Source organism: Epinephelus lanceolatus, chromosome 4 (genome assembly GCF_041903045.1).
Source record: "Epinephelus lanceolatus isolate andai-2023 chromosome 4, ASM4190304v1, whole genome shotgun sequence".
In the NCBI taxonomy this organism is placed as follows: Eukaryota; Metazoa; Chordata; class Actinopteri; order Perciformes; family Serranidae; genus Epinephelus; species Epinephelus lanceolatus.
The window spans coordinates 47013794-47030256 of NC_135737.1; the positions used below are offsets into that span (position 1 = coordinate 47013794).

At 41.9% G+C, this 16463-nt stretch overlaps 1 protein-coding gene across 1 annotated transcript; it reads left to right on the forward strand.

Moving 5' to 3' along the window:
• The first annotated feature begins 1362 nt into the window (after positions 1-1362).
• On the forward strand, positions 1363-16088 carry shkbp1 (SH3KBP1 binding protein 1). The gene is made up of 17 exons (XM_033630524.2): positions 1363-1547; positions 2573-2626; positions 3198-3243; positions 3355-3487; positions 5709-5789; positions 6437-6607; positions 6703-6793; positions 7537-7727; positions 7827-7942; positions 8170-8257; positions 8358-8474; positions 8557-8727; positions 8868-9023; positions 9789-9885; positions 10064-10248; positions 10396-10498; positions 10576-16088. The coding sequence occupies exons 1-17, from the start codon at positions 1489-1491 to the stop codon at positions 11306-11308; spliced, it is 2592 nt and encodes an 863-aa protein (XP_033486415.2). The 5' UTR covers positions 1363-1488; the 3' UTR covers positions 11309-16088.
• Positions 16089-16463: the final 375 nt, after the last annotated feature.

The following is a 16463-nucleotide window of genomic DNA, read 5'->3' on the forward strand; positions in this document are numbered from 1 at the left end:
AAATGTTGATATGACACATTTGAAACACACAAATGTAATGTCTCTGTGGTTTGCATGAACGTACAGTGTCAACATTGTCCTCAGGCAGCTGGACCTGATTCTTAATTTTGTGCAGGGAATGAAATTAACACCTGCCTCCAGCCAGATGCAAGTAGACTGTTGGCAGTGGCGGTAAAATCATCATGCTGATGGTGAAAAGGCTCAACAGAGACACGTGTTTATTAAGGTCAGCGTATGACTGCATCGAGCTACACATTTGAAGGACACTTGCAACTGAACTGCTGAATGAGAACAACACTACTGGGCCTTAATCATTCTGACCGACAGTCGAAGTTCACTGAGCTCCAACCAGTTACCCTCAATAAAAGGACACCTACACACACATTTTACTGTATCAACTGTTCACTGTATTATCTTTACTAGCTCACGCATTAACTTCACTACCTCAAGTGTCTGTTTCACCTGAAGGATGTGTGTGTGCAGCCAGTGTGAAGCTCAAGGCAGAGAGGTGTCGGTGAGTGGTCTGTATGAATTATATGTAGTGTAGTAGATCTCATATTTAAAGTGTCACCCCTGATAAATGCTGCTCCCCTGAAAGCCATGTCATAGTTAAAACACTGAAATGTATTTTTCTCTATGTTGATATATTTAACATTTTATTTGCAATATTTACGTTACGTTAAATGAAGTTTAGCTTATTTAAATGTTGTCCCTTTATTAAGGACATAGATTTCAAATGAGATGAGGCTGCAGGCAGAAAGAAACATTAATTTCAGACCCTGGTTTTGATCCTGATGCAGCACTGAATGTGTTCATATTGAACTGCAGATATGTTTCATTATATTGAAAAATGTTCAGGTATTCTGTTTTATATGTTATAAACAGTATGATGATATTGCACTGATTAATGTATGCTTATTAGTATTTAAATGAAACAAAAATAAATAATAAAATACAAGTCAACTGTGTTTTTTGTTTATTTATTTTTTATATAATTTTTTTAAATTTATTTTTTAGGAAATCAAAAATTCACATTCTACAAAAACATCTTTCAAAACACAATTTACAATTCATCCAAAAGCAGAATAAATTTACACAAAATTACAGAGATCAAAAAACAAAACAAGATTGTGAATTATACTGTAATCATAATTAATAATAGTTGTATTGTAAATTATCTTTTTATCACTTTAATTTTATTAAATTTTCTGTATTTATTATTTCTTGTCTTGGCGAAAATTAGTCTCAATAAAATCAAATAATCCCTCTAAAATAAAACTTGCAGTCCAGTTCCGGTTCCGGTGACTCCGGTCCGTCTGTTATCTCTTCCCCGCGATCCAGAATTCCACTTCCGCGTTTCCCCTCTCACCCTCCGCCTCACTGCTAGACAGGAAGTTGGGATGAAAACAAGAGCGGAAACTGATGTTAGCTAAAAAAATGGACTAAATTTAAAAGTATCGTTAGTGTGTGTTTTTAAGGAGCCTGTAGATGATGTCTAACACGCCGAGGAGCGGAGACATCATCCACCTGAACGTCGGGGGAAAGAGGTGAGGCACCGGGTGGTGTTTGGGGAGTGTCGGCTAACCTCGGCTAGCTCCGGGGATAAAGGGGAGCAGCACCGGGTTAACAACGATTTTAATGAGTTAAAATCATCACAAAGCATTAAACAGTTGGAAGACTATTTAATTAACCTTTCATTAATCAAACAAACTCCACTGTAGTCTAGTTAAAGCCCAAATCTGACGTCATGTGAGCGTCAACTCATTGTGATTTACTACACAGATATAGTTAGCTAATGCTAACGTGTAAATACTATTATCTTAGTATTCCTTGGTCAACACAAGCTCATGTTAGACAGTTAAGTTACGTTGTCGCAGACAGAGTAACGTTAACCCAAATTGGAGTCACAATGAAGAGTAAGCGCGGTGTCCGATAATGGAAGCAGGGTAAACAAACGTCGAGTTCAGGCGCAACAACGTGAAGTTAGCTCACTGTGTTCTGTGGTAAATACGCACTAACAAGTGATTTATAACTTTAGATTACTGGTGATAATTAAACGGTGTGTAAAGTAACTTTAGCGTGGAAGAGTTTGTGTGAAGTACCGTGTCCGATAATGGAACCAGGGTTAGCATCAGGCCAAGTAGTGGATCAACAATACACCAACAGGATTAAGCTTCTTTAGCTGTTGCGTGTTTTTAAAGCCAGATGTGGTTCAGTGAGAACAGACAGATGTTTAGGAGGTCAGGTGTCTGTTTATCTTTCTGACCTGTGGTGGAAGAAGTATTCAGACCCTTTACTGAAGTAAAAATACTCCACTACAAGTAACAGTGCTGCTTTCAAAACTTTACTTAAGTCAGAGTATTAATTGTGCAGTAAAATGTTCCCTCAGTGTTTTCCTGTTATTATATCAGATGTTTTGTGTTAATATATCTGCTGCATTAATGTGAATGTTGCATTTTACTCCTTTAGATGCTCAAGGTTAAGATTTAAACAAAATAATAAAAACAATAACGAGGATATGAAAACTCTGTAGACGAAGACGGACAGTTAACAATGTCATGTTTGTTTGCAGGTTCAGCACCTCCCGACAGACGCTGACGTGGGTCCCTGACTCCTTTTTCTCAAGGTCAGTAACAAAACACACACACTCACACTGCCAACCCTAGTGGAAATCACAACGGTGAATTGTTATTTAAATGAAGATATCGTATGAATAAGATGAGTAACGGGGCTTTGGTGGAATTATTTTCAACAATAACAGGATGTCTTTACTGGACGTCACACAGTGCTCAATCAGTGACTGAATAAACTGAATGTGAAGCCCTGCTGGTACAGCCAGCCCTGAGCCATGTTCACCACCAAACTCCATGTTAAACTTTTTTTAATGAAATTTTTTTATGTTGCCCTGACAACTAGCAAACACAGCTGTGAATTAAAATGTAAATTAAGATCCTAAATGACAAAGATGGGTCTGCATAAAAATAACTGCACTTACACAGAAGTTAAACTCAAGATCTTTAGTTTAAACGACAGATCTCGAGCAGTGTGACAGTTAGTTTGATGAAGGAATTCTGTGTTGAATAAGAAGTTGCTTATTTTATTTTTGTGGTATTTTTACCTGGAGTTTAATGTTGTCAAGATAATGACACACAGCTTTATTAAATGAAGCTGCGGCTGGTTTGTGTTTTGTGTTTCAGTCTTCTGAGCGGGAGGATCTCGACTCTGAAGGATGAAACTGGAGCTGTGAGTACTGCGACTGTCTGCGACTGTGACTCTCTGCGATGATTTATCTGTTGGTTCAGTGCTGTGATCAGACCCTAACATTGTCATCATGTCCCTCCTCTCTCGCCATAGATCTTCATCGACAGGGACCCCTCTCTGTTTGCCACCATCCTCAACTTCCTGCGGACCAAAGAGCTGTACCCCCGCTCCATCAACGTGCACATGCTCATGCACGAGGCCGAGTTCTACGGCATCACACCGCTGGGTGAGACACACTGAGTCACAATGAGACACACTGAGTCACAATGAGTCACACTGAGACACACTGAGACACACTGAGACACACTGAGTCACACTGAGACACACTGAGACACAATGAGACATACTGAGTCACAATGAGTCACACTGAGACACACTGAGACACACTGAGACACACTGAGTCACACTGAGACACACTGAGACACAATGAGACATACTGAGTCACAATGAGTCACACTGAGACACACTGAGACACACTGAGACACAATGAGACATACTGAGACACACTAAGACACACTGAGACACACTGAGACACAATGAGACATACTGAGACACACTGAGACACACTAAGACACACTGAGTCACACTGAGACACAATGAGACATACTGAGACACACTGAGACACACTGAGACACACTGAGGAGATGTGAGTTAAGAAAACAAAAGTTGTTGCTGCATGATAACATCTCATTATCTCAGAAATCAGTCTTTTTTTTTTTCTTGAGAATCGTCATAAATGAACCTGTGATCACAAGAAAAAGACTTTTATCATCTCGGGATAATAGTACAGCCGTGGCCAAAAGTTTTGAGAATCACACAAATATTAATTTTCATAAAGTCTACTGCCTCATTTTTTATGATGGCAATTTGCATGTACTCCAGAATGTTATGAAGAGTGATCAGATGAATTGCAATTAATTGCAAAGTCCCTCTTTGCCATGAAAATGAACTTAATCCCCCCAAAAACATTTCCAATGCATTTCAGTCCTGCCACAGAAGGACCAGCTGACATCATGTCAGTGATTCTCTTGTTAACACAGGTGAGAGTGCTGATGAGGACAAGGTGGAGATCACTTTGTCATGCTGATTGAGTTAGAATAACAGACTGGAAGCTTTAAAAGAGGGTGGTGCTTGAAATCATTGTTCTTCCTCTGTTAACCATGGTTACCTGCAAGGAAACACGTGCAGCCATCATTGCTTTGTACAAAAAGGGCTTTACAGGCAAGGATATTGCTGATACTAAGATTGCACCTAAATCAACCATTTATCGGATCATCAAGAACTTCAAGAAGAGAGGTTCAATTGTTGTGAAGAATGCTTCAGGGCGCCCAAGAAAGTCCAGCAAACGCCAGGACCGTCTCCTAAAGTTGATTCAGCTGCGGGATCGGGGCACTACCAGTGCAGAGCTTGCTCAGGAATGGCAGCAGGCAGGTGTGAGTGCATCTGCACGCACAGTGAGGCGAAGACTTTTGGAGGATGGCCTGGTGTCAAGAAGGGCAGCAAAAAAGCCACTTCTCTCCAGGAAAAACATCAGGGACAGACTGATATTCTGCAAAAAGTACAGGGATTGGACTGCTGAGGACTGGGGTAAAGTCATTTTCTCTGATGAATCCCCTTCCGATTGTTTGGGGCTTCTGGAAAAAAGCTTGTCCGGAGAAGAAAAGGTGAGTGCTACCATCAGTCCTGTGTCATGCCAACAGTAAAGCATCCTGAGACCATCCATGTGTGGGGTTGCTTTTCAGCCAAGGGACTGGGCTCACTCACAATTTTGCCTAAGAACACAGCCATGAATAAAGAATGGTACCAAAACATCCTCCGAGAGCAACTTCTCCCAACCATCCAAGAACAGTTTGGTGACGAACAATGCCTTTTCCAGCATGATGGAGTGCCTTGCCATAAGGCAAAAGTGATAACTACGTGGCTCGGGGAACAAAACATCGAAATTTTGGGTCCATGGCCAGGAAACTCCCCAGACCTTAATCCCATTGAGAACTTGTGGTCAGTCCTCAAGAGGCGGGTGGACAAACAAAAACCCACAAATTCTGACAAACTCCAAGCATTGATTATGCAAGAATGGGCTACCATCAGTCAGGATGTGGCCCAGAAGTTAATTGACAGCATGCCAGGGCGAATTGCAGAGGTCTTGAAAAAGAAGGGTAAACATTGCAAATATTGACTCTTTGCATAAACTTACTGTAATTGTCAATAAAAGCCTTTGACCCTTATGAAATGCTTGTAATTATACTTCAGTATATTATAGTAACATCTGACAAAAAGATCTAAAAACACTGAAGCAGCAAACTTTGTAAAAACCAATACTAGTGTAATTCTCAAAACTTTTGGCCATGGCTGTATTAAAAAAGTAATGCTTCTGTAACATCCTCACCGTGTTACATTTAATCCATAACTGTTGAAACTGATGAAAAAAAACTGTGTTTTGTTGACAGTGCGTAAGCTGCAGCTGTGTGATGAACTGGATCGATCGTCCTGTGGAAACGTGCTGTTTAACGGCTACCTGCCTCCACCAGGTAAACCACGCTGACATCACGGCACATCTCGTCCTCACGAGACGGGATTCATGTAAACATATACAGAAATATATCTGCTCAAATCAAACATAAATAAATAAATTATACCTTTTAGAAATTAGTATACCATAAAATGTACCGATATGATATTAGAAATAAATAGACATGAATTAACTGGGAAAAAAAACACAAATTAATATTTCTATTTTAATTTGCTTCTTTATTTATTTCCCTTTGTTTGTTTCCCTTTTTGTTTACTTTGCTTTTTAATTTTTCTCTAATTTATTTTTGGTTATTTTTAAATATATTTATTCATTTTTGAACTTGTTTTTTATTTCTTTTTAAATTTTAAATTCTTTTTGTTAATTTATGGTTTATTTATTTCTGTTTTTCCTTAATAATAAAATAATAAAATAATCCGTATCGTTCCGGCTGGTTTTCAATATCATTCTTCAGACTAATGATGGTGAAAAAATTAAATGAGCCCTGCAGAAACCCTGATTAAGTTTCCATGGTAACGTAGGTCCGACTTATTTAAGCAATTACGGACAAACAAACAATTTAAGGGTCCGCCCTCTGAATTGAGACGCAGTTTTTTTGTCTGTTTCACCTTCTTGTGTCCTCACTTCCTGTCTGATTCGTCGCAGTGTATCCAGCGAAGCGCCGTAACCGTCACAGCGTGGCGGGGTCGCAGTTCATGGCGGGCCGAGTTGCGCCGGCAGAGAGAGCGCCGGTCAGACGCAGCAACACGATGCCCCCCAACCTGGGGAACTCTGGGATACTGGGCAGAGCGAGCACCGAGGAGAGGACGCCTGGAGGTACAGAACATCCCTGCAACATCTGGGCAAATTTTAAGGAAGGATTTTAACAGTACAGAGTTTTCTAATGTGTGTGTGTGTGTGTGTGTGTGTAGGTCAGTTATCAGACACCGGCATGGTTCGGATCATCTGTGGTCATCACAACTGGATTGCTGTGGCCTACGCACAGTTTGTCGTCTGCTACAGGTAAATACTTCGTCATCAGGATTGTTTACTACACAAACACTCACAAAAGATCCTGTTCAAATGATATTACAGCACCAACACGACCATAGAGTTAAATTTCAGAGAGAAACTGTATTCGGGATTTAATATCTCAGCCTGTCAGTGTGCAGCCATCGGGCTATGGCGTAGGCTACACGTCTACGTAGAGCCTTCGCCGTAGCCTGATGCGCACCTCCCCAGAAATGTAACGTTAAGTGGCAGCGACACAGACCTCCTGTCTATTAAGCTGAAACCATTTCCCTCAGTGGAAACAAAGCTTTGATTTACTTTAATTTCACAGATAAGAAACAATAAATTGTGAAGACAATAAAGCCTCCACTAAAATAGCATTTTAAGTCTTGTGTGTGATTTATCCTGGCTTCATATGAGCAGAGGCAATCTCTGCAAGCTGCTAGGCTAATTTATACAATGTAAAATGCCATAGGCTTGTGCTAATAACGTTAGCATGTTGTATTTATTCAGTCATTTTCAGGAGTCGGATTCTTCCAATTAAACTTTCCGTAATTTCAGTTGATCAGCTTCATAGTTTTGAATCAGGACCTTCAGAAGCTTGTGAAAAACAAGACGTGTCACATTCAGATGCTGCTTTTTCAGTGTGTCAGATCTATATTTAATCAAAGTATTGGATCAGGATCAATATCCAGTATTAGAAGACTCAGATTTGGACCTTAAACCCCGACGGTCTCTCCTTGTCTCGTTCTCAGGGTGAAGGAGTCCACTGGGTGGCAGCAGGTCTTCACCTCTCCCCGTCTGGACTGGGTGATCGACAGAGTGGCACTCAACGCCAAGGTGATGGCCGGCTCGCTGGGAGACAACGACAAGATGGTGGCTGTTGCCTCGGGGACGGAGATCATCCTGTGGGCCATCTGCCCAGACGGCAACGGGAACGAAATCGGTGCGAGTTTCTGCACAGTCGTGAATGTTTCAGGATCTTAATACTGTTCCAGTAGCACAGAATTATGTTGTGTCTGACATCATGTCTGTGTTCCCGCAGGCGTCTTCAGCCTGAACGTGCCGGTGGAGGCCCTCTTCTTCGTTGGTAATCAGCTGATCGCCACCAGCCACACGGGGAAGGTCGGCGTTTGGAACGCTGTCACCAAACACTGGCAGGTGGGTGATCAAAGAGCGCAGGCTGCACGCCATCTAACTCACGTCATTTCATGAAACTATGAAAGAAGGAAAGGACATGACGTCAGTGGTGTCAGTTCTGTTGGAGTCAAATCACTCTATAACCCATCATATCTTTGTTGTTTATAAATTGAACAACAAAAATCAACAGCTTCCATTTTTTTTGTACTCACTGTTGTCGTGTGATGTTCTCCGTCCTCCGTGTGCAGAATCAGGACGTTGTTCCCATCAGCAGCTACGACACCGCCGGCTCCTTCCTCATCCTGGGCTGCAACAACGGCTCCATCTATTACATAGGTGAGTCCCGACTCTCCTGTTGGTTCTCTGTGTACGAACCAATAAAGATGTGATTGAACAGAGGTCGTGATGATTGTTTGTTTGTTTGTTTGTTTGTCAGATGTGCAGAAGTTTCCTCTCAGGATGAAGGATAACGACCTGCTGGTGACGGAGCTGTACAGAGACCCGACAGAAGACGCCATCACCGCCCTCAGTGTCTACCTCACGCCCAAAACTAGTACGCTCAAAATACTGCTGCTCCTTTAATGTACCACTGATACAACCTGTACTAATACTGCTGCTGCTGGTCATGTGATCAGGTGACAGCGGGAACTGGATCGAGATCGCGTACGGGACCAGCTCCGGGACGGTTCGAGTCATCGTTCAGCATCCAGAGACGGTCGGCTCGGGGCCGCAGCTCTTCCAGACCTTCTCTGTCCACCGCAGCCCCGTCACCAAGATCATGCTCTCTGAGAAGCACCTCATCTCAGGTACGAGTCTGAGAGACACCTGGGTTTACCTCCACATACTGAACCACCCATTTGTCCCCTCGTCGCTCAGTCCAGGTTCTTCTTCACATTGCTGGTTTCTTTGTTTCTAAAATTGTCCACGTCTGCCTATCATCTGTCAGTTTGTGCCGACAACAACCACGTACGGACGTGGACGGTGACTCGCTTCAGAGGGATGATCTCCACCCAGCCAGGATCAACGCCGCTCACCTCCTTCAAGATCCTCAGCCTGGACGACGTGGACGGACACGGAGGCTGCAGCGCCGGGACAGAGATAGGTAACACACAGACACAACCACACACAGACACGGGGTTAAAGGTCAAAGCTTTATCCAAAGTATCGTCGTAAAATGTGCAAAAAGAGTGATGAGTTTTGCTTTTTAAAACTTAATTATCTAATTTGTCCTCAGACTGTTTAGTCCCATTTTGTGACCATGGAGCACCAGTGCGACTTGCAGATATTATCACTATATGAACTGGAGAGCTGTTTGTTTGTTTCCAGCTTACAGTGAATAAATCCTCACATTTAATGGCACCACAGTAACAGTATAACTTATGAGATCGACGATAGTGTGAGCAGAGGACGTGTGTGTCTTTGTACCTGCAGGGCTCCAGACCGCGACCATTGAGTCATATTTTGCGACCATGGAGCACCATGGAGACCTGTTTGTTTGTTTCCAGCTCACACTGAATAAATTTTGTTTTTTAGTAGTCCATAATACTTTAGAGCGATGTAGCCTAAAAATATTACAATATTATTTTTAAGCCGTATCCCCCAGCCCTGTGTTGTATTAAACGTCAGCTCCGTCACGCCGCTTCTTTTGCTTCAGAGATGTTGGGATGTTGTCTGAAATCACACACTGGAGCGGCATGACGCCACATCGTTTGGTTCTGTGTAAAAATGCAAAGGCGTCAGAAAGAAGGGACTTGATAGCAGCTCTGTAGCACGATCGCTGTGTAATAATGGCTTTAGATAAGGATTGTTTAGGTGGGGTCAGAGGTCACAGTAGGGTGAGGAGGTAACTGTGTGTTTGTGGTTTCAGGTCCGTATGGAGAGAGAGACGACCAGCAGGTCTTCATCCAGAGAGTTGTACCGGACACCGATAAACTCTACGTCAGGCTGTCGTCCAACGGGAAGAGGTGAGTGAGTGTGTGAGTGTGTGCACGGTCTTTCATTTAAATGTTCTGAAAAATGTCTACAGAGAAATTAACGAGACAAAAGAAGTCGCAGACTGGAGCCACGACGAGAACAGAGATGTGACTGGACACTGATGAAGGGGTGTGTGTGTGTGTGTGTGTGTGTGTGTGTGTGTGTCAGAGTGTGTGAGGTGCGTTCGGTGGACAGCACCTCCATCACAGCCTTCATGGTCCACGAGTGCGAGGGCTCGAGTCGCATCGGCTCTCGGCCCCGTCGCTACCTGTTCAGCGGCCACGGCAACGGCAGCATCCAGATGTGGGACCTGACGACCGCCATGGAGATCGCTGGCAAGGTCGACATCAGAGGTGAGACTGTTCAACAGACACAACTTTATCGCTCTCTGATGTCGACACAGAAGATCACATAGCTTTAGTGTTAAAGAACAACATGTGACTGCTGTGAGCTCTGTGATTGGTCAGTGAGTGATGTGGCTCTCATTGGTTGTCTCACAGCGCTGGGCGGGCCAACAGAGGAGGAGCTGCTGGAGCTGTTGGACCAGTGTGACCTGGCTCTGACCAGAACGCCTGACAGCACGCCGAGAGCCTCCACCTGCAGGTACACGTCTGCACTTACATTCATACTCAGCTCGTGTTGTTGTTGCTGTTGTGTCACGTGACTTCCTGTCCCCGCAGCCTCCACTCTCAGCTCAGTGACGTCCTCAGAACGGAGCGGCTGCACTCTGCAGGAGGAGGACGAGGAGCTGGAGCTTCGGGTTCGTCAGCTTCACTTTGCGGCAGCCTCCCCCGGCAGCCTCCGCCCCCCGTGCCCCTCACCAAACCTATCCGTGACCCCGCCCACTCCGGGCCGCAGAGCCTCGCCATCCCGGCCTACTCCCACAACTCCACCTCCAACCATAACGCCAGCCCGCGGCCCTCCAGACACCAGGACCGGGACAGGGAGTGGGGGTCTGTGCGCAGGGGGAGCTTTGTGGAGCGCTGCCAGGAGCGCGCCAAAGGTTCAGAGGCGGCGGCAGGCTCTGGGTTTGGGGTTCCAGCAGGGCCGGAGAGCGCCAGGCGGAGCTTAGCGGTGTGCACCGAGTTAGAGGCCAGATTCGGCCACAGGACCCCCACCACCTTCTCTGTGTCGCCTGGTTCACGCCACTCCCCAGGAACGCCTTCATCCCTGTCATCAGCATCGTCATCTTCGTCACACCACAGGGCCACGCCCACTCCCCCAACAAGCCCCACCCCCGCAGCTGTGAGCCCAACTCGTTCTCAGGCGCCTGCTTCACCCCGCCGAGGCGCTGCTATGCCTCCTGCTGACGTCCCAGTGTCCCCTGAGAGCCCGGCGAGTCCGGAGAGCCCCGCCGCCGCCGCCGGCCCACCCACCAGCCCCAAACCACACATGAACGAGACCAGCTTCTGATTGGCTGTTCAGACCAAGACTCTGCAGACACATGAAGGAGAGCAGCTTCTGATTGGCTGTTCAGACTGAGACTCTGCAGACACATGAAGGTGAGCAGCTTCTGATTGGCTGTTCAGACTGAGACTCTGCAGACGGTCAGATGGAACCAACAGAACGTTTGGTTTTCTGTCGTCACACTGAGACATGAATGTCTGAACAGTTTGCGGCAGGTTTGTGACGTCTTCAGTAGCCAATCAGCTGCCACATAGAGCTCTGTTGCCATAGTTACCACATGCTGGTTAGCTGTTTCCTGACTTCAGGATCAAGACTAATTAACTAACTAACTTAAGGAAGTAAAATGGTTCATAAACAGCAGAAAAACAAATCAAAGTTCCTACATGATCAATAAATCAATCGACTGTATCATGAACAGACTCACTCACAGACCTTCAGTCGACCCAACAGCACAAACACAGTTTACAGTAATGGCGACGGCAGATTAACATAAATATTAGGTCATTTTTTAAATACTGGATCAGAAGTTAACACCGTATTTTATCAGCTGTAGCCGGCGAACGTAATCTAATGTCGTGTGTTAACGCAGGCATCCTGCGTCTCTGATAGGGATGGGTATTTTAAAAAATGTCCATGTTCGAGGACTCGCAAGAACAAACTCTACTATCAGAATCAGAAGCAGGTTTTCACTTACAAAGAATTTGGGGTTTTTTTGTAGCAAAAATAAACCTGTGAAGAGCAAGTAAAGATAAGGTGAAGTACTGATAGAAAAGTTATAATAAAGACATGATAAAGATACTTTAAGAAGTACTACAGCAACCACTGTGAAGTGCTGTAAAGTTTAGTTGATTCAAAACACCTAAAACACACATTACACACACATTAAACGCACATTAAACACACATTAAACACATATTAAACACACATTAAACACACATTAAACACACGTTAAACATGGCTTAATAGAGACAGTGTCAAACACAAATCAGCTTCACTATAACTCGCAGCATTCACAGACAAACACTTGTCTTTATCTGGACACATTTTCCCCACAAATACAACATGCTAACGTTATTAGCACAAGCCTATGGCATTTTACATTGTATAAATTAGCCTAGCAGCTAGCAGACTTTTCCTCTTCTCATATAAATCCAGGAACAACAGCAACATGTAACAAAGGTAACGGAACATAATTCAGCTCTGTTACAGCTCACAAGGTTCACTGACAAAACAACTGTCTTATACTAAACACGTTTTCCAAAAAAATACAACATGCTAACGTTATTAGCACAAGCCTATGGCATTTTACATTGTATAAATTAGCCTAGTGACGAGGGGAGATTTCCTCTGCTCATATGGTCTGCGGTCTTCTTGTTTCCCTTTTTAAATGATGATTACAGACTACAGCTGCCTGCTTGTGCATAGAGTTATCTCCTCTCACTCAGGTGCAGAATGTACGTACTGATTGGCCGACGGTGAGGCGATGCAGATGGTTTTGAGGGCACAATCCACATATGAAAAACAGCCACTCTTCATAGCACTATCCCCGCTGAAAAAACAGCGACAGGTCACTAAAAACAATCCGTTATGTAGTTAATTGGTGTCTTACAGTGAGCTGCAGCTCAGCAGGTGTCTCACCAGGTGTCACGCTCCATCTGTTTAGTATTATTAGCATTGCAAGAATTCCTCCTCTTGAGTATTTCAGCTCTTTGGTAGTATTATTTTGAGTTAAGCAGAAGAAGGTCTGATTATTTCTTCCACCGCTGCCAAAGTGTAAACAGGACAGTCTAACTACAGAGCATTAGCTTTAGCATTAGCTTGCAGTAGCTAGCTACAGCTGCTAGAATACTTCTTCATTTCAGTCGACAGAACATTTTATATTTTAATGCAAATCTGCTGTTTTTGGATTTATAAACTGTGAGTGCAGAAAAATTGATTGTGAGTGTCTGTGTGGCCAAAGTGACGTCACAGCATCAGGTTCGGCCCTTAACAAGCGCACGGCGGGTATTTATCTGTAGATTTTCTACACCGAACACCGTGCACACACTGCCCCCTACAGTTTGGGAGAATGTGAGAAGAAACCTTCTCGGTGTATAAAAGATCCAAACTTTATCATCATGCTCACGTCCCTGCGGAGAGCATAACTAACGCCTGAGGTGGAGACCAAACCAGAGCTCAAAGGACAGGACGTATTGGACTCCAACTTTATCTTTGTTTCTGCAGCTTTTTTATAACCAACAGAGCAAAAAACAAAGTTTGAGTTTATGTTTTTTCCTGTCGGGACCTTTTTGTATCTGAAGAGTCTGTTAAAAAACAAAAGTTTGTACAGAAGCTTTATTTTTGTAATTTTTATGATTGAAATCCGACAGCGATGTTTTTTTCAGAAGGGTTTCTTTTCTCTCTTTGAGTCCTGACTGTAAACTGTCTTCAGTCCGTTCATTTCTTCACAGAGCCGAGCCTGAACGCCTCACGGCCAATCAGGTTTCAGCTCTGTCTGCTTTTGTTCTTTAATTTTCTGTCAGTGCCGCCAAATTCACATCAGACACACGACGGAAGCAAAACAAACCCTTCTGTCACACTTTATTTTATGGCTCCATATTTTTCAAATAATCTCCTGTAAAGAACTTTTTATGTTTTATGGAACAAATGAAAGAAAAATATTCTTTAAAACTCTAAAATTTTCACATTTTTCATGCATTTGTGCATGTTGAGTTACTTTAAGACTACGCCTGCAGCTGACAGATATTGATTTAGTAGAATTAAAGTAAAATTTCTACTTTACTGGAGTATTCGTAGTTTTTGCTTCTTTATTCTTCGACTCTCAGAGGAAAACATTTTACTTTTTACTGCACTAAATTTATCTGATAGCTTCAGATACTTTGCAGATTATTAACACAAAATATATCAACTAATAAATGATTTATTACCATAGATAGAATTCAGGACTTTTACCTGCAGCAGAGTATTTTTACGTTACTTTTAAATGAGCTAATACATCCATCAGTTTTCATCCTCCTCCACGTCCAGGTTGTATTAATTTAGTTAGTTATATAATTAGGGATTATATACAGCTGTAAACAGAAAACATTATAAATAAAACTGCAGGTTTTCCATCAGACTTTGTGTTGTGTGTTAAAAAGGTTCCACATTGAAACATTCCTTCCAGGAAACTTAATAGTTTTGAAATTATTGAGTCGTATGGATCCATAGAATAAAGTGTTTCCAGCTCTGACTGTTACAGAAAGATGTTTTTTGTCTTTAATGTGATTTATTTCCTGTTGAAACAGTCGTCCACCATCCAAACCTCCATCACTGCTGTTTCCTCCTGTTGTGTTCTTGTGTTATTCGTCAGTGTTTCTTTATTCTTTGTCAGGTTTGTTTCACTGTGCTCAGGTTTCCTTTGTACAGGAAACAGTTTCAGCATTAAACCTTTTAATGTTTATCTGTTTGTTCATTTGTTCTCTGGTCTGTGATGTTCAGAGTCACACAGATAGTTTGGGTTAAAAGCATTTATTGTTTAAATTGAAATAAATCAGACATACATTTAAGCCCAAGTTCATTTTCAGGCTGCAGCCAACAGTTATTTGTATTTTCTATTAATCTGACCAATATTGTCTTTGTAAAGTTTATTTTAAAGTTTTCTTGTTTTTTGCCTGAAAAACAGTTTGAAGCCCAAAATGTAACCAAAATATTCATTTATTTAATATGAAACAGAGAGGAGCTGAAACAGAAGACTACTATGTCATTTTATTTTATTTTATTCTTTCACTTGGAATTGACATTAAAAGGTTATTTGATTATCAAAATAAATACAGATTAATTTCATTTTTTGGTCAGTTAATAGTTTCATGTCAAACCCCCAAACCGTCAATATTTAATACATAAAAAAATCTTAAAATAAATAATATTAATAAATTGTGTAAAAATATGACCCAAATTATTAAAACTCAACCAATCATAGCGTAGTGGTTTTTATTATTAATCTTTATAATAACTAAGTTGTTATAAATATAATTTTTAATGCATTATTTACATTTTTCAAAAGTGTGGTGTTATTTCATAATGTCATAGAAAACTGCGAGGGCTGGAAGTGTCTGTCACTTTTCATTAGACCTGAAACGATTACATTAATCAATTAATAATAATAATAATAATAACAATAATGATGATGCATTTTATTTAAAGGTGCCTATCAGAGCACTCAGGGACACCTGTAAAGACACAGTAAAAAACAAGCAGCCATGTGTCCGTAGATCACTAAGTCAAACAATTCAGTAATATAAGATAATAAGTTAATAAAATAATTATTACAACAATTAATCAGTTGATAGAAATTTGGCTTTTTTTTTTTTTCCCAAAAACAGTTGATTTGCTTCTCTTTTTTTTTTCTTCCAAATATTGTATCTCTATATTTTATATTTTGGTTTTGGGATCTTATTTAATCTCATTTAATCGACCTAATGAGTAATTTTAATTTCTAATTTTATTTGTGAATTCATTCTTGTAATTTTATTTTTACTCTTACTTGGATTTCCAAGTTTCCCACAGCCTGTGAACGCAGCACTGATGGCTCTGAACTCTTCATGTTTTGTTTTGTGTCTTTAATATTAACGGTCATTAAACAGCTCACGGTGAATGTAGTCAAAGTGTCGCTCCGGCTGATCTCAGGTCAGCACGGAGGAAGGATTTTAATATTTCTGTGTAACGTGTGTTTGATACTAAAGATTGTTTGTTTGTAAACAGACTTTGTATTAAAATAATAAAATAATTGTCTCAGTTAACATCATCGTGTTTTTTGTCCCAAGTCATTTAGTTCACCTGAGTCGGCTCGACGTCTTCAGTGGAGTTATTAAAACTAATCAGCAGCCAATAATCAGTCCTGCTCCCTGGCTGTTGCTATGACAACCACTCTAAATGACAATGGAAAAGCAAATGTTTACTGTAACATAAAACATGACCTTTTTGTCTCATGGCGGAGACGAGGGTGAAACAGAACTGGGAAGTGCCGCCGTCTGTGTTTGTCACCTTGTTCCATGTTTCATTTTGTAGAGTCTCTCCTCATGTGTCATGTCTGGTTTTGCTTCCTGTCTCTGTGTGTTTTCCTGCCTGTTTTCTGTCACACCTGTCTCGTTAGTCCTTCCCTGTTTCCCAGTCTTCCCTT

Excerpts from the sequence above, each read along its gene's own strand:
- shkbp1 (XM_033630524.2), top strand. The coding sequence starts at position 1,489 with ATGATGTCTAACACGCCGAGGAGCGGAGACATCATCCACCTGAACGTC. Across the intron at positions 8,475-8,556 it reads CTACCTCACGCCCAAAACTA|GTGACAGCGGGAACTGGATC; the intron begins GTACGCTCAAAA and ends TCATGTGATCAG. Across the intron at positions 8,728-8,867 it reads TGAGAAGCACCTCATCTCAG|TTTGTGCCGACAACAACCAC; the intron begins GTACGAGTCTGA and ends ATCATCTGTCAG.